Below are 17608 nucleotides of genomic sequence, written 5' to 3' on the forward strand. Positions count from 1 at the left end.
ATTTTTCCCCAGCACCCATTCGTTCTTCCCCTTTTTTACCCCCAGGGCCCCAAATCTTATCTTTTTTAAAACCCCGTCACTGCTCCCCTTTCCCGTTATCATAGGGGAAACAAATCTTTACTTTTGCTTTCCCCTTTTCCGCTTTTCTCTTTTGGGGGAGGGGGGGTGCACACAATTTTCAAAACCCCGCGGGGAAGGTCCGGAAAAAATTTAAAAAGGGGGCCAAGGGAAAAAAACATTTTTTAAAAAACTATTTAAAACCGCTTTTTTTGAAAACAACAGCGAAAATCTATAAGTTTTGAACGGTTTTAAAAAAATGGGGAAAAAAGGGGGTGTAAAAAGATTTGGGCCCCGAATTTCCCCCCAAAAATGTAAGTGGGGTTACTGATAAAAAACCGGACTGCCCCCCTGCAAAACTGTAATCGGATCAAGGGTGGTTTTTTTTAAAATAGGTTTCCCCTTTATCACCAATCAAAATTTTTCTTTTGCCCCCTTTAAAAAGAAATTAAATTTTGTTGCTGTCTCCACTTATTTTTTTTATAAATTTTAAATTTGGAGCCGGGTGTTTTTCCCCCGCAATTTTTTTTTTCCTTTCCCTTTGCCCCCTGAAGTTTAAGAATGAAAAAAAGGAAGGGTTTTTTTCCGCCAATTTTTTCAAAAACCTCCCCCAAAAAAAAGGCAAATTTTAAAACCCGCCCCAAAATCAAAAAACCCCCCTTTTTTAAACCGGGGGATAAGGGCCCCCCCTAAAAAATTCTGAAAAAATGAAAAAACCTTTCCAAAAAGGGCCCTAAGGCCCCCCCCCCCCTTGAAATGGGGTGCTTTTGGGGCAGAAAAAACATAAAGGGTTTTTGAAACCTCGGGATCAGGCCTCCCAAAAAAACATCACAAAAAAAAGGAAATGCTCGAGGTTTGGGGTTTAAAACTCCCTCAAACTCCCCCTATTTTAATAGTTTTTTACTTTCTCAAGGGAAAAGTGGGTTTGGGGTCCCCCAAAAAAATGGTTTTTCCCCCTTTTTGGGCGAACATCAAGGGCCCCCGTTTTTTTTTTTTTTAAACTAAAAGGGGGCCCTTTTAAAAACAAAAAATTTTTTTTGTTTTGGAAAGGGTTTTAAAAACGTTAATTTTTCCAAATTTTTTTTAAATTTTTTTTTTCTTCCAAAAAATTTTACTTTTTTTTCTTTTTAAAAAAAATTTTTTTTTGAAGGTCGAAAACGAAATATTTCGTTTTTAAAAAATCATCGTTTCAAAATGTCCCGATCGCAAAAAGAGGAAAAAATAAAATGACACATCGTTTTTACTTAAAATTTTTTTGGTAAAAATTTTTAAACCCCCCCCTTTACCCCCACCTTTTCCGGAAAAATTTTTTTAAAAATTTGGAAAGGGTTTTTTTTAAATTTTTTACCTCCCTTTAAAGGCCCCAAAAAATTTTTTGGGTTTTTCCCAAAAATTTTTTTTTACCATTTTTGGTTACCCAAAAATTTTAAAAATTCCCAAAAAATTCCGCCCCCAAAATTTTTTGTCCCACAAAAACCTTCCCAATTTTTGTACCCTTTTTTTTGACTTTTTTTGGATCAATTTTTTTCCCCCTTTCCTTTTTTTTTGTTTTTTATTTTTAATTTTTTAACAACGGGGTTTTTAAAAACTAAAATTCCCCAAAAAGAGGGTTTCAACCCTGAATTTTTCTTCCCTGATTTTTTAACCCATTAGATTTTCCAAAATTCCCGCCCCCGAAGGGAAAAGGGAAATAAGGCAGTGGGGAAAGCATAAAAGGGGTTTTGGGTTTCACTTTTTAATTTGTCAAAGTAGGTTTTACAAGGGGAAAACGGGGATGGGCCCCTTCATTTTAATTTAATTTTTAAAACCCTGTAACTTTAATAAAAATTTTTAAAGTCAAAAATTTTGCTTTTAAAGAAAAAATTTGGTTTTTTTCCTTTTTTAAATTTTTGGCCGAAAGTTTTGTCTCAATAAATTTTTATTTCCAAAAATTTTTATCAAAAAAATGGAAAAATTTGGTCCCCAAATTTTTCCCTTTTTTTAAAGGGTTTTTTTAAAATTAAAACCCCAGGGGGAAAGGCCCCTGGAACTAATTCCCCCTTCCGTTTATTCCCCAAAAAAATATTTTTGGGGGTCTTTTCAGGTTTTTATGATTACATTAGGGTTTGGGGGATTACACCTTTTTTAAAAATTTTTTAATATTTTATAACCGGGCTAAAAAAGGGGGAGAACAAAAAAAACAATATCAAAACCCGGGAAACAAATTTGAAAAGTTTCTAACCAGTGAAAAACCTTAGGTGGTTTAAACCCCCTTTTGAAAAAAAACTGAAACACCCCTAAATTTTCAATTAATGGGAAAAAACCCCCTAAAAAAAGAAAACCCTTTTTAAAAAATTCCCTGGGGCGACCAATGTGCACCTCTCCCAAAGGGGTTTTTTTATTCCTTGGGGCACCCTTTTAAAAACCTTTTTCCCCCTTTTTTTAATACGAATTTTTTCCCCCGAAAAGGTTTTTTGCCCGAAAGAAACGGCCCTTTTCGCCAACCTTTAAGGGAAATAAAAAGCCTTTTTTAATTTAATTTTTTTTTTAAACCTTGGGTCTTTTTAAAAAATTTTATTTTTTAATTTTTGGCCCCAAAAAAATTTTTCAGTGTGAAACCCCCAACCCCCGAAAACCCCCCAAACCTTATAAATTAAATTTTTCAACCAAACTTAAAGAACAGTTTTTTTAAAAAAAGAAAAAAACCCCACTAAACTTCCTTTTTCCCCCATCGAAAAAAAGGGGCCCCGAAATTTTTAAATTTTCAGCTACAACCCCATGGTTTGGGTTTTTACCTTTTTTAAAAGGGGAAAAAAAGATTAATATGATCGGATTGAATAAATTAAGCAAAATTCCCGAAAATTTTTGGTTAAGGTTTTTTTTTATTTTTAAAATTTTAAATATTTTTTGATATTAAAAGTTTTATTTTATTTTCATTAATTGAAAATTTTAAATAAAATTAAATTGGCTGGCCCCCGCCCCAAAAATGGGCGGGATTTTTCAAACCCCTTTTCTAACCCCTTTCTAAAAACCCCCCTTTTAGAATTAAAAAGGGTTTGGGTCTAAAAAAAATTCCTTTCTTTCTAACCCCCTTTTTTTTTTTTTTTTAAAAAAATTTTTCCAAAAGCCACTGGGTTGAAAATTGGGGTTAAAAGTTGGGGGGTTTTCCCCCGATGTGGCTTTGATATTTGGGTCGAAGGGGCCGATATGGCTTTGAAAAGTGGGTCGATATTTGGTCTCGATAGGGTGGGGCTCGATTTGTTGCTTTGAATTTTCCCCCGGATAAAGCTTTGGGTTTTTTGGGTCGATATGGGGTCGAAAAAAATGGCCCCAATTTCTTCCATATTTAAACCCCTAGTTTGGTTTTTTTAAAATTTGTTGGGGATTGTAAAAAAACCCGTACCGTGGGGGCGAATAAAAAACCCATGAAGGCCCATTCGCCCCCTTTTTTTTGTTTTTTTTAAATCTTTTTTTTTAAAATTTGGTTTTTTTGGAACCCCCCCGGGGTCCCCGCCAATTTTTTGAAAAAAAAATCTTATTTTTTGTTATTTTATTTCTAAGTAACCCCGGGCCCGGGAAAAATTTTAAAAAGGGGTTTTGAAGGGGTTCCCCCCAATCCCCCCCCAATAAAAAAATCCCTTTTCCCCTTTTTTTTACTGGTACATCCATTTAAGAACGTTAAAAAATTCTCAAAAAGAAAATTTTTTTTCGAAAACCCTTTTTTGAATTGAAACCCCAAAATCTAAAAATAAAATGGTAAAGTTGGGGCCAGGGGAAAACCCCAAAAAGTTTTTTGGGAAAATCAATGTCAAACTTGGGGGGAACCCCCGGGAAAGGCCCTCCCCCAATTGAAAACCCCCAAACCCTATTTCCCCAGGGGGGGGGCGGGCCCCTTTTTTTTTCCTCTGGGAATTTAAATTTTTTTTTCACATGCCAAAAAATTTTTTTATTTTTTCCCCAGTCCCAAAATTCAAAATTAAAAAAGTTTTAAAGGGGGATAAACAAAAGCCCTTTTCTTTAAAAACTTTTAAAAATTTTTCCCTTTAAGGGTTACCCCCCAAAAGCCTCCCGAAAAGGGTTAAAACCAAATTACTTCCTTACCCTGTAGGGGGAAATTTTAATCTTTCCAATTTTTTTTTAAAACAGGGGGTTTTGGGGGTTTGGGTGCACCTGGGTTTTGGGACTTCCAAACCCCTTTAAATTAAAATTTCCAATTACTTTTTAATTTTGTGTTTAAAGTTTTTTTACTAAAAATAAATGAAAATTTTTTTAAATAAAAAATAAACCACGTTTTTAGCTAAAAATTTAAATTTTTCCCCCAAAACAAAATCCCGTAAAAGGTCACCCTTTCCCCGGGCCCAAAAATTCACGTCTTTTTTTTAAAAGGGTTTTAAGTCCAAACCCCCGGGGCCGTTTAAGAATCCCGTCCCCCTTTCCTTTTTTCCACCCCCCCATTTTTTTACTTTCCCCGGTTTCCAAAACTTTCGGTTTTTTTTTTTAATGTTTTTTTATTTAAAACGTAATGGAAAATTTTTTTTAAAAGGTTGGGGTTTTGGGGTCTGAACGCCCTCCCCTATCCCTTCCCCCCCGAAAAATTTTACCCCCTCAATTTAGTTTCCCCCGGGAACCGTGAACCCCTCCGTCCCTTGATGATTTTAATAAAATTTATTTGGTAATTTTTTCCCAAAAGTCCTTACTTATTTCTCCGTATTAAAAGGGAAAAAGTAAGCCCTTTAAATAAACATTAAACCCAAATTTCCCCAAAAGCTATTGCCTTTTTACGAAAAAAGTTTTTTAATTTTTTGGTTTTAAAGGTATAATCCCCTTTCTTCAAATTTGGGCCATCATGTTTCCCCCTTTTCCCAAGAAAAGCCAAACAATTAAAAAAAGAAAAAAAGGTTTTTTCCCCTCCCCCCTGAGTTTAAAAACCCCCCCCTTTTTTTGGCCTCCCACAATAAAATTTTTTCCCTTTAAAATTTTTCCCGGGAAATTTTTTACGGGGGGTTTTATTTTTAATTGGAGCCAACCCCCTTTTTTCAAAATTTTCAAAAAATTTTGGGGGGAAAAAGGGAAATCTTCCCAGTTTAGCTTTCGGGACCTTTTCCCCAAAGGGCCCCCCTTCCCCCCAGGTTTTTTTGAAAATTGGGGTTTGCTATACCCCCCCCTTAATTCCCCCAAATTCAGGTTTTTCCCCCCGACCTTTTGGGGGAGAAGGGGGTTTGTCTCGGTTTTTGGGGCGGGCCGGTTTTTTTACCAAAAACCCCCCGGTTCCCCAAAAAAAAACAGGGGCCCCACCGGGGCCAGATCCCGAAAAACCGAAAAGAAAGTTTCCCGACCCCATTTTTAACTTCGCCCGTTTAAAAAAACCCCCCCTTAAAACCCCGCTTTTTCGAAATTTTGTGGAAAAGCCCTTTTTTTTTTATCCGCCAATAAGGGTCAACACCCCGGGAAAAAAAAGGGTTTTCACAATTTTCCCCAAAAATTTAAAGAAACCCGGGTGAAAAAAGCAGCAAAGAACCCAAAGAAACCCTTTCCCCTGCCCGGGGGGCCCCTGAACCACCTAACCCCGAAGGAATATAAAAAAACAACTTTTTTTTTAAAAAGTTTTTCCCCAAATTTTCCCTTTGTACTGAAGCCAAATTTTCCCCCTTTGAAAACTCCCCTTTCCCCGTAAAAACTTTCCTGGTAGGGGGGGACCCCACCCTCCAAATTCCCCCCAATCACCCCCTTTTTCCCCCCCTATTTGGAAAAATAAACCCAAAAGGGTTTTTCCCCCCGAAGGTTTTTTACTCGTCCCCGGGGTTTCCTACTAAAATTCCCCCCTTTCCCTGGAAAGGGGCCCAGCCGGGGGGGGGTTAAAGTTTTGGGGCTTTTTTAAAAAATTCCCCCTTTTTTCATTTTGAATCGTAAATCCCCCCCTCCACAAGCTTTTTTTGACCGAGGTTGGTTTTAGTATTTTTCCCGGGTTTTTTTTCCAAAAGTTCCCCCCCCCCCAAATATTCTCGGATAGTGAAAAGTCCCGCAAGGAAGTTTGTAGGAAAATTTTTTAAAAACCCCCAAGTTTTTGGGAAAAATTTTTCTCCGCCCAGCGCCCCACCTCAGTCCCCCCTCCACAAAAAAACCTGGAAAACTATGGGCCCAAAGTAATTTTTCAGCAAAGTGGGTTTGGGCCCTTTATGGTCTTCATTTGGGAATGTCCGAACGGGTAGCCCCCAAAAAACCCCCCCCTTTCCCATTTTTTAAAAGAGCGTCCCTTCCCATGTAAAAAAACCAAGGTTTTAAAAAGTTCCAAACCAACCCCCCTTAATTTCCAAAAAATCTTTAAATTTCTTAAAAATTGCGGAAAGGGAAACCCAACCGAAAAATTACCACCTTTTCCTCAAAATCAACTATTGGATTGAAAAAATTGCCCTTTCCCCTCTTTTTTACCGCGCCCGAAATTTTTTAACCCAATCCATAAAAATTTACCTTTAAACAAAAATTTTCCCAGGCCCCTGTTCTTAAAACAAACTCTTTGGGAAACTGGTTAGGGGAAAAACTACCCCAGTTTAAATTTTTGGTTTGCCCTCCAACCCCCCGGCCCTTGGGCCCCATATGGGTTTATCAGGGCCCTCCCCCCGCCCCAACTATTTTCCCGTTGGCAACTTTCCCGCGTCAACCTCGGTTTTTTCGAAAAATTCAAAATTGTTGGGGGAAAAAAAGTGGTTTTTTGGGTTGGGGGGAAGGGAAAAGTTCTTTTTGGGGCATTTTTAACCTTCCTCCAACCCCCAAAATTTCTTTCCCCGTGAATTGGGGGGGAACCCAAAATAAGGGGGGACTGTTAAAAAGTACTTTATTTTTCCCCCCCAGCCAGTCGGGGGCCGTTGCCCGGTTGGGCCTCCCCTGTCCCCGAGAAGGGGAAACTGACCCCAACAAAGAATTGGGTTTTCCGGGGGAAAAAAACCCAAAAACTTTTTCCCCCAACCCCTAAACCCCAAAGAGACTGGGGAAAAAGCTCCCCAGATACTTTTTTTTTTTTTAGGGGGTAACCTTGCCTCCCTCCCCAAAAAGATCGAAAATAGACCCTAACTAAAAGATTCACCCTTTTTTCTTTCCCCCCCGGAAAAACCCGAAGTTTAAAGTTTTATTTATCTTTCTTTCATAGAAATTCCCCCCAAATCCTTTAAACCCCTCCCCCCTCACTTGGGGGGCCCCCCTTTTTTGATACTTGAAAACGGGCCCCTTTCAATAAAATTTTGGGGGCGGGAAAACCCCCCTTTTCCCCTAGGTGGGTCCAAAAACAAGGGGGGCCCCCGTTTTTTTGGGAATCCCCCGGGATCCCCGAAACTGCCGAAATTTTTTTTTAACGTACCCCCCGGGGAATAAAGTTAAAGATAGTTGATCCAAATAAATTTTTTGGTCCCCCGGAAGGGGATTTAAGTTTACTTATTTCGTAATTTTTGCCCCCTTTTTTTTTGGGAAAAAAAGGAAAAGTTAGTTTTGGGCGGCCCCTTTTTTCCTTTTTTTAAAATTACTTTTCCCCTTTCCCCGGGTTTTTTTGTCCCCTGGTGGGGGGAAAAGGGAAAAGGCCCCGGTTTGGTTTTTTTGGGGGTTTTTTCAGTTTTTTTTGTTGGGAACCCCAAAAATTTGGGGTTTTTTTCTGCTGGGCCTCCAAACGGGCCGAAATTTTAACAATTTTTAAAATCAATGTTTCATTTGTGGGGGCGGAAATTAAAAAAACAGTTTGATAGGTTTTTCCCGGGGGAATTGATAAGGGACAAGGGGGCTTTTTTTTTTCCTTACTTGGGGGAAAATTTAAAAAAAAAAAATTAAAACCCCAAATACCCCTTTTAAAATTAAACAATTTTTGAACATTGGGAAAAAAATCCCTAAGATTTTGGCGTTTGAAAATGATCGTAAAAATCCCAAAGGGTTTTCGTAAAAAAAATTTTTCCCCCCGTTTTTTAAAAAAGTTTTTCCCCCCTCTTCCCCGTTGAGAAACCCCCGGTAAACTGTTTTTTTGGGTTTTTCAGTTTTTAATTTCCCCGGGCCCCCAAAAAAAAAATCCTGGGGAGTTTCCCTCCCTGTTTTTCTTCCCCCTTGTTTTATTAATCCCCCTTTGGGTACCCAAATTTTTGTTAAAGGCCCCTTCTTGAAAAAAAATGTGTTAAAATTTGGCCCTACTTTTCAGCCAAGACAATTTCCAAAAAAAACCCTTTTTAAAAAAAAAAATAAAACTTTGTTTTTTTAACCCCAAAATTTGGCCAAAAAAAATATAATTTAAGGCCCAAGGGAAAAAAAAAGGGGTAGGAAAATTTTTTTTGGAAGCATGAGAAAAAATAATTAAATAAAAAAATCCGCCCGGGAAAAAAAATTTTAAACCCCAAAAAAAGCCTTTAGGAATTTTAACCCAAAAAAAAGAAGGGACGCCCCGGGTTTTTTGGTTCAAAAACCTTTTAGTCCTTCCGTTAAAATTTAAACTTTTTATTCCCCTTGCCAAACCCCAAGGGGTTTTTTTAAAAAACCCCCCCGAGGAAAAATTTCTTTTCGGGAAGAGGGGTTACCTGGGTGGAAAGAAAAAAATTTGATGGGTATATATTAAATTTGGAGTTCAAAATGGGATGCCTACATGACCTTCACAATTTATTTCCTTTTAAAATTTTTTTAAACCCCAATTTACCGTCCTACACAATTTTTAAAACAAGGTGTAATTTTTTGGAAAATTTACCCCCTTTTTTACCATTTTTTTTTTTTCTTTAAAAATTTAAAACCCCTCGGGCCCCCTTTCCCCCCCCCCCCGTATTTTTAGCCCAATCGAACCCAGTTTCGGTTTCCCTTTTTTTTAAAAGTTTTTGGTTGTGCCCGTTTCCCAAATTTTTGCACCATTTTAAAAATTTTCCCCCCGTTTCCCCGGGGAAAAACCTGAGGGGGGGGGGGTTTCCCCCGGCCGGCCCCCGTCAAAATTTAAAGGGTTTAAACCCATTTTCTCTTTAAAGGAAACCCCTTGCTAAATTTGTTTTATGGAAAGGGTCCTTAAACCCTTTCACTTACCCCCAAATTTTTAGTTTTTTTTGTTTTTAATTTTAAAAACCCCAAATTTTTAAAGGGGGAAAAGGGTTTCCCAAACTAAAACACCCATTTTGGGGGAAGGGGGTTTCCCCTCAGGGTTTGGGGGATCCCTCAAAAACCAAGGGTTTCCCCCCAAAAATGGGCAAGTTCCCCGGCGTGTCCCCCGCCCAAATAGCCTTGGGGAAACTTTAAAGCAGGGGGAAAAACCCCAAATTTGGTTTTTAAAAAGTATGGGTGGCTTTATTTTGTATAAGGGTTATTTTAACCAAAAATCCCAAAACCTATTAAAGGTTTGGGAAATTTTTTTTCTTCCCTTCCCCCCCTTTTATCACCCTAAGGGTTTTTTAAAAGGGGGTTTTTTAAGGGCCCCCCCCTTAGAACTATTGTTTTAAAAAAGGATATAATGGCCCCCAAAAAAAAAGTCTTTTGGGGCTTCGAGGTTTGGGGCCAAAAATCAAAATTGGGAAAACCCTTTTAAATTTAGGGGTTTTTTCCCGCCGCCCTAAAACCCTTTTTTTTTATTTGGTTTTTTATCTAAATTTAAAAATCCTCTCAAAATTTTTCCCCCAAGGTTTTTTTTTGGGTTTTAAACCCCCGCCCGAAAAATTCCCGCCAACCGGGCTTTTTTAAAAATTACCAAATTTTTGGAAAAAAGGGAAAAAAAGAAAAGATCCTTTTCTTTAGTCCCTGACAAAATGAAACCCCAAATTTTCCTTTTTTTTTTAAATTTTCTTAATCCTGGAATTGGTTTTTCTTTTTTAAAATTTCCCCCCTTCCCCCCTTTAAGGTTGCCCCCAAAAAATTTTTTCCCAATTTAACCTGAAAAATTAAGTGGGTACCCAAACCAAAAAGGATGAAAACCCAAAATTAATTTTTTTTACAAGTCCTAAACCCCCCGGGGGGAAAAATACTCCCAAAACTTGGTTTTTAAAAAACCCGAAAAATTTAGAAAAGACAATTTTTTTTTTGGGATTAATTAAATTTTTTTTTGGCACGTAAAATTTTAAGGGATAAACCCCCAAAATTAGAAATAGGGGCCAAAAAAAGGGGGGCCCAAAAAAGTCCTTTTTGGGTTTTTAAACACACTGTTTACTTTTTTCTAAAAAAAACTATAGCAATAAAACTTTTCAAAAACCCCCACAAAAACACGAAAACTCCAACACACTATCCCGTAAAATCTTTTCTTTACCCCCAGGACAAAAACCCCTTTTTATTTTTTTTAAACGCGTCCCCCCCCTTCCCTGTATCGTTTTTTCATCAAAAAGCACTCTTTTAAATTTTTTGCTCCCCAAACATTTTTCCCTTTTTTGGTCCCCCCCGAAAAAGGGGAAACAAAGCCCCAAAAGGGTTAAAAAAAAGTGGGTTACCAAAAACCTAAACGGAAGTTTTTTACTGACTATCCTCATGCAAAAAAGCACCCCCCGAGTAAAAAAAACGTGATTTTTGTTTTGAAAAAATCGAAAAACCCCCCTAAAAAAATTTTTAAAATGAAAAACTGGCTTTGAATGTTGGGGGGTATTGGTTGGGGAGGGGGGTTTTTTTGGGACGCCCACCCATCAAAAACGGGAAAAATTTGATTTTAAAAAAAAGGGCCCTTTTAACAAAATTTTAAACCCAATTTTCCCGTTTTTGGGGTTATTTGGCCCCGTTTTTTTTTTAAGGGAAAAAAAAATTTTTTTGAAACCCGGGGCAAGAACCCTTTCAAAACTTGGGGTGCATGTTGGAGGGTTCCCCCTTTCCCGGTTTTTTTTTCTAAAGGGGCCCCCCCCCCCCCCCCGGCCCCCCCCATGAAGAGGGAAAAAATTTTTAAGAAAAAAGAGGTTTAAAGAAAAAAAGCCCCTAAACCCAAATAAAATTTTTAAAGGGGGTGGGGACTAATTTTAACCCCCCACCTCCCCACCCTCCCTGGGGCCCCCCCCCAAATTTTAAAATTTGAAATTTAAAAACCAAATTTATGTGAGGGGTAAAAAAAATTTTTAAAGATTTTCAACCTTCTTTTTGGAAATTTGGAAAAAATTTTTTAACCCGGTTTTTTTTTTTTTTTGGCCCCCTTTTTTAAAAATAAATTTCAAAATCAAAAAGTTTTTTTGGAACAAACCCCCGGCCGTTTTTAATGTTTCATTGTTTCCCAGGGTTTGTTTCCAACCCCCCCCAAAAAAAAAATTTTTTTTTTGGGGAAAAAAGATACAAATAAAAAAATAAAGGCGCAGTGTTATAATCCAAAAATTTTAAATTTACCCTTTAAAATATGAAATCAAAAATTAAAAAAATGGGAATTAAAATTGAGGGAAATGTTAAACTTTTTCTGTTTTTTTTTAAGAATTTTATATTAAACATAAAAAATATATATTAAAAAAATGAAAGGTTCCCTAAGTTCGTAATTTAAAATGTGGGGGATACTTTCTGGGCACAAATTTTTTCCAAATTGGGTTTTTTTACACCCCCCTTTAAAAATTTTGGATTCCGCCCTAAAAAATCTTTGAAATGTTTTAAAAAAAAAGGGTTATTTTAAAATCGTAATTTTTTTACTTATATAATTTTCCCCCAATTTGTTTTAAAAACTAAAAAAGTATAAAAAATTTAAAATTATTAGGGGGAAAAATTGAGAACATTTTTTATTATAACCCCTTTCGTGTTTTTTGAAAATTTCTTTTTTAGTTTTTGGGGGCTGGGAACCCGTGTCCCCGGGTTTTTTTTTCTCAAAAAAGTTTTCGAAAACAAAAAAAGAATATTTTTTTTACTTCCCTGGGTTTTTTTGTTTTTAAATTTTTTAAAAAAAATTCCCCAAGGATTAAAAGGCCTTTTAAAAAAAGAAACCCTTTTAAAATTCCCCTTTTGATAATTTTTAAAAAAATTCCCCAAAATGGTTTTTATTCGTTTTTGCAATCCCCCCCCATTAAACCCAAACTCGCAAAAAAGAAAAAAAAAATAGCCCGTTAATAGGGGTTTAAATTGGGTAAAAAGTACCCTTTTCCCCGGGGGGCGCTCCGCCTGGGCAAATTTTTTCCTTCCGGGCCCCAAAAACTTTTATTGTTTAAAAAAGAAATATAACCCGGGGCCCCCCTTTTAAATTAACTAATTTTTTAAATTTTCAAGGGGGTTTTCAACCCCATCAATAATACTGAAATTTTCCCTTTTCTTTTTTTTTTTATTTTTAAAAAATAAATTAATTTAAAAAAAATTGGGTAAAATATTTCATAACCTTTACTAATTCTAATATTTTAAAACAAATGTTATGGGAAATTTTTTAAAAATATTTTAATTTAAATTTATTTAAAATTTTATACAACCCGCTTTGTTTCCCAAACTTTTTTTGGGGCCTTTGCAAAACAGATATCCCAAAATTTGGGGTCCCTCCCAAATGGGTTTGGGGAACCCAAAATTTTTAAAAGAATTTCTTTAATCTTTTTTTTGGGTAGTAGAAAAATTTTTCCTAATGAAAAAATTTTTGTTTGATTTGGTTTGAAGTTTTGGGGGAAAATTTAAAGTGATTTGGGGTTTTGGGGTGGGAAAAGGGAAAGGAAAACCCAACCCCGTTTTGGAAAATCAAATAAATTTTAATTTTTTTCTTTAAAAAACAAAACCGTCCCTTTTTACCTCCCTTTTGGGTGCTGTTTTTCCATAATTTCGATTTTAAAAAAATAACAAAACTACCCTTTTTTTTATTTAACAGTTTTTAGGGGCACTTTAAAAACCCCCTTTTTTTTGTTTTTTTTTTTCCCTTTTTCAACCTTTTTTGGAAAAAGGGATTAAGATAAAAAACCTTTCCCCCCGCCCGGTTTAAACGTGGGGGAACCCGTGCCCAAACCTGGCTCCGTTTTGTAAAAAAGACCGGAAAAAGGGGCGAAGAGAAAAAAAAAGTAACAAAACCATCAATTCCCGAATTTCCCCCGCACCCCGGAAAAGTAACTCCCCCGCCAAAAGGGAAAATGAATTTTGGTTTTTTTTTTCGGGGGTTTTCCAAAACCCCTTTTTTCCCCTCCCCCAAAACAAAAAATGGCGCACCCCCCAACCCCCTGGAAAAACCCCGGGAATCGTGTGAAAGGATGAAAATATCACGTAAATTTTTGGGGTGTTTGGTGGGGAGGGTAAAACTGATCTGAAGGAAACGTGGTTTCCCCGCAAGAAATGCTGGAATTTGGCCCCGGGTTTGGAAAAGTCATGGGAAAAAATTGGGTGACCCGAATTTAAATTTCAAATCCCCGGGTAGCCCCATTTCCCCTCTTTAAAAAAATTTTTTAAATTTCAAATCAACCCTCCTCCAAATTTTTACACTCCCCCCCTCCTTTTTTTTCCTTTTGGGCCCCCCAGGAACCCCAGAAAATAAACCCCCGGGCCGAAAACCTTTCCCGGATAGAAAGGGGGTTTCAGATTTATTTTTTGGCCCCCCCAGTTTTTTTCTTCTGGGGGTTTGGGGAAAAGAAAAAGCAGGGGGGTTTAAAAACCCCTGTAACAACCCATGGATTTCACGATAACCGGTTACTGTCTGGGAAATGTCGGGCCCCCCAGCTTTAACCAAAACCCCCCTCACTTAAAAATCCCACCTTTTTAAAACCTTGGGTAAGGCCCCAAAAAATTTAAGAACACTGAGTCCCGGGGGGTTCGCCATAAATATGTCTCCCCGGAGTTAGTACTAACTTTGCATTGCTTCCAAAATGGCATGCCTGCATAGCGCTAGGTGTAAATGTAATGAAGGTACTGGAAGCACATGTCTCATGTGAAATTGTCAAAGCTTCCTGGATTGTCTTAACATTCTAGAATTAGCTTCTAATACTAATGTATTAAAGGTATGTACCTTTGTTTTATACTACTACTAAATTTGCCTCTTCATTAACTTCGTATGGTTGTATTTTATTTTATGTAAAAATAAAATCACATTCATCTGGACGATTTTTGTTATCAAAGTTGGTTAAACTTGGCCTGTCATTACGTTGTTTTCGCTCTTCACGGCAAATCTTTCTAACCTACCGATATACTTCGTATTATAAAGTTATAAGGCCGCTATATCGTGTAGTTTCAGATATTTTAACCTTGAGTGTTAAAGTGAATTATAATCGACCCCATTTTTAGGTTACAAAAGAAATGGGTCTTGTTCTCAAATTGACTCTATCCCGACTGCTGGTCAGTTTGCTTCTTGTTGTGGCGATAATTGTCATCATCATTCCAACCAACACCCTAACGGGTGGAGTTGTGAAAGAAACAGCATTTCTAGGAAATTTGACAGTAACAAATCTAGAAAAGGATTCTTTTCGAGTGGAGACAAGGGAAAACTCCAAAAATATCGGTATTAATACCAATATCAGTGGTTACATTTTCCACAACCACCGATTAAGATTATGGTATGAAGGTAGATGCATAGACTCTAGTGACGGAGAAAAGTTGACAGTACAGTTCTGTGATCCCGATATACAGCAGGTGAGGCTTGGTGACAGCTTATGTCTTTTTATAATAGTAATAATCGAACGTTATGTTGGCAAATTGTAGTATCATTCCCTGACTAATATCCTAGAACATCTGAAATGGATGAAGATTATAGATGTATTTATGTTGCTCCAAAATCAATAGTTCCCACAGTCAGACATATAACGAATGAGTTAAAAATTTCCAACAAAATCTTTATAACATCATTGGTAAAACATTTTCGGACATCTTCAGTACCTAATAAAGATAAGGGTTAATACTCCAATTAAATCAGAAAAAATATAACTAAAACTAAGGAATGTTAGGTAAATAAAAGTCAAACTCTCAAAAAAGGAAAAGAAAGCACTCGGGTATCGGGGGTTGTGAGGCCCCAACTAGTAGAAAAAATACTAGTCCCTGCATTAAAGTTGAAATAATTTAAGGACCATTATCAAAAGTTTTATTTTCAAATAAAAGTGGCATACCAAAAGGATCACATGAATTAATACCATACGGTTACAAAGTTCTGAGTTTTTGTATAAGTAGATTTTCGTTAACTTCTAAATTATTAGGACTAGAATTCTTTAGGATAAAAACATTATAAGAAGCATCAAAATCAGGTCTATTAGAAAGGTTATGTGAGTCTATAAGGTGAGCTGCTAAACTATAAGCGTCACTATCATCAGATACAAAATCTTCACTAAGTTTTAAGGAAGGGTCTTTCAATAGTTTATAATAGTTAGCTCTATTTATGTCGCTTTTGACGTTTTAATGAGTTAACTCTCAGGCGTTCAGTCTAACGATGGATAATCGTTTGATATACGAGAGAACTGGAAGATGTGTAAACTACAAAAGTCAAGACAATGTAATATATATGGAACTGGTAGATTGCTCTGATGTCACAGAATCCTTCCTTACAGAAGACAAAGATGGAATGTTCTACATACAGCGTATCGTAAAGAATGAAGAGCTTTGTATCACACCAATGTCAGGGAGGAACGATTTGAACGTTACAAGAAGTCCTTGTCTGGAGGATCCTGTTGGATTAACACGTTGTGATAAGGATGCTTCCAGAATACTACTGATGGAGGAAGGCTTCTTTCAAGAAGACAGGAAATTGTTAAAGATGGCTGTTGTACCTCAAAATAGTTCATGTGACTTTAAAGCGTGTGGGTTCAACAAAAGAGAGCCGGTGAAACTCCTGCCACCTCACCAGGTGGGAAGATGTACAAAGCTGTGGGAATGTGTGACACTTGCAGTAAAAACAACCAGAAGACCACATCTTATATTGCGTCTAGCTGAATCAGTGAGAGAAAGGCTGGGATTCGATCTCCCGATAGTTGCATACGACGACGGACCAAACGATTACCCTGATGAAATATATCAGCAAATTGCAGAGTATCCCTTATTACAGTACGTAGTGAGTAAAAATGAAGATCTTGGTATAGCTCGAGGGAGAAATTTGGCTGTTATGCAGGTCAAGACTAAGTACTTCTTTCTTCTTGATGATGACATCAAGTTCAATGAATACACAAAACTCGATAAACTTGTCGAAATCCTGGACACTACTGATGTCACTGTGGCCTCAGCTGCTTACTCAGGAGGAATCAGCTTTACTGCATACTTTGAATTTGGACATTTCAACGAGAACAAATCAAAACGTAGACTGGGAGTTTACCATAAAGCTTGCACACTTGTCAATCAAACAATTCCAAACCATCCAAGCTGTGTCAGATGCGATATTTCTTCAAACGCATTTCTGGCACGAACCACAGAGATATTGGATATAGGAGGATGGGACCCAGAGCTAATGATAGTGGAACACAAGGATATATTTATTAGACTGAAAGCAGCTGGCATGAAAGTTGCACTTTGCCCGGATGTGAAAGTAAAGCACGCTCGTCCGTCAAAGATATCAGTTAAAGGCGAGGACTACAAAGAAAAACGAAGACGAGGAGGACAAAGGTTTGATAAGTATGATTATTAAAAATATGATTCAAAAGATGAAATATGAAAGAAGTCCCTCAATGTAACTAACATAAACAATGACTTGTGACTTTAAGTTTACAGAAAGACTTCATGATAATACCACTAAATAAAAAATGTACGTAATAAACTTATCAAGGAAGATTTGTTCAAAGGTAAGATGACAGCCTTTCACATTGTTTACATCGATAATGAAAGTAACATTTTAAAAAAACGTACTAACTGTATACTATATCCAGGTTTAGAGCTCTTATGAACAACAGATGGAACATTCAGAACGTATTCGATAGACCGGCAAGCAATCGCTTGATGATTAACAACGATACAGGAGAGATAACGTTCATGGAGGAGAATGAACATGGATCATGTTAATGTATTTATAATCATCAAACAGTAACTACCTTAAAAGTTTTCAAACAAAAACTGTATCTTCGAGACCTGACTTTAAAATGTTCCAATATTTTTTTCGCAAAAAATTGTATGTATATTATAATCGGTAAGTCAGGACATAATCCTTACTTTGTAAATTAAGGGGGGGGGGGGGGGGGGGGGGGGGGGGGGGGTTCACCCTGATTTTTTTGTGAAACTTGCAGTTTCGAGATAGCAGTTGACCAACAAACGAGGCCCGGTGGCCAAACTTTTGAGGGGGTCCCGGACCCCAACCGCCAAACGGTGCCCGCGGCCCATATTTGGTCCAAATTAGACCCAATTTAGATTTTAGGTGCTCTACTTGTAGCTAGTGCCCCCCTGAACTAGTATATGAATTGTCATTAATATTAGAAACAAATTACTGAGTTATGAGCTAAAAACTATATACCCATATTTGTGCGTCTTTTCACGATGCACTAGATTCAAGTCAGTCTCAAAACATTGACTCTAGTTCGGAAGTAGCGGTTGCATCTGCTGGATCGAGCAGAGAGGGCAATATGCACTTTAGAGAAATAGATAGTAGAGGAATTACTCTTGCTGACATAAGTCGTGAGGAAGATTGCAGAGATCCGAGGAGAAAGTACGGACTCAGACCGAGAAAGAGTAAACCGAAGTACGATTATCACAGGTAGGTGAAATTTCGGGAATTTCGGGAATGACTAAATTAAAGTCATATAGACTGGAACGGTAATTTGCGTGATATATTTGA

At 37.1% G+C, this 17608-nt stretch overlaps 1 protein-coding gene across 1 annotated transcript; it reads left to right on the forward strand.

Annotated features, from left to right (window-relative positions):
* The first annotated feature begins 15358 nt into the window (after positions 1-15358).
* Positions 15359-16471, forward strand: LOC134825740 (beta-1,4 N-acetylgalactosaminyltransferase 2-like). The gene has a single exon (XM_063837948.1). The coding sequence runs from the start codon at positions 15359-15361 to the stop codon at positions 16469-16471; it is 1113 nt and encodes a 370-aa protein (XP_063694018.1).
* Positions 16472-17608: the final 1137 nt, after the last annotated feature.

Source organism: Bolinopsis microptera, unplaced genomic scaffold (genome assembly GCF_026151205.1).
Source record: "Bolinopsis microptera isolate Bmic1 unplaced genomic scaffold, MBARI_Bmic_1.0 sca49, whole genome shotgun sequence".
Lineage (NCBI taxonomy): Eukaryota > Metazoa > Ctenophora > Tentaculata > Lobata > Bolinopsidae > Bolinopsis > Bolinopsis microptera.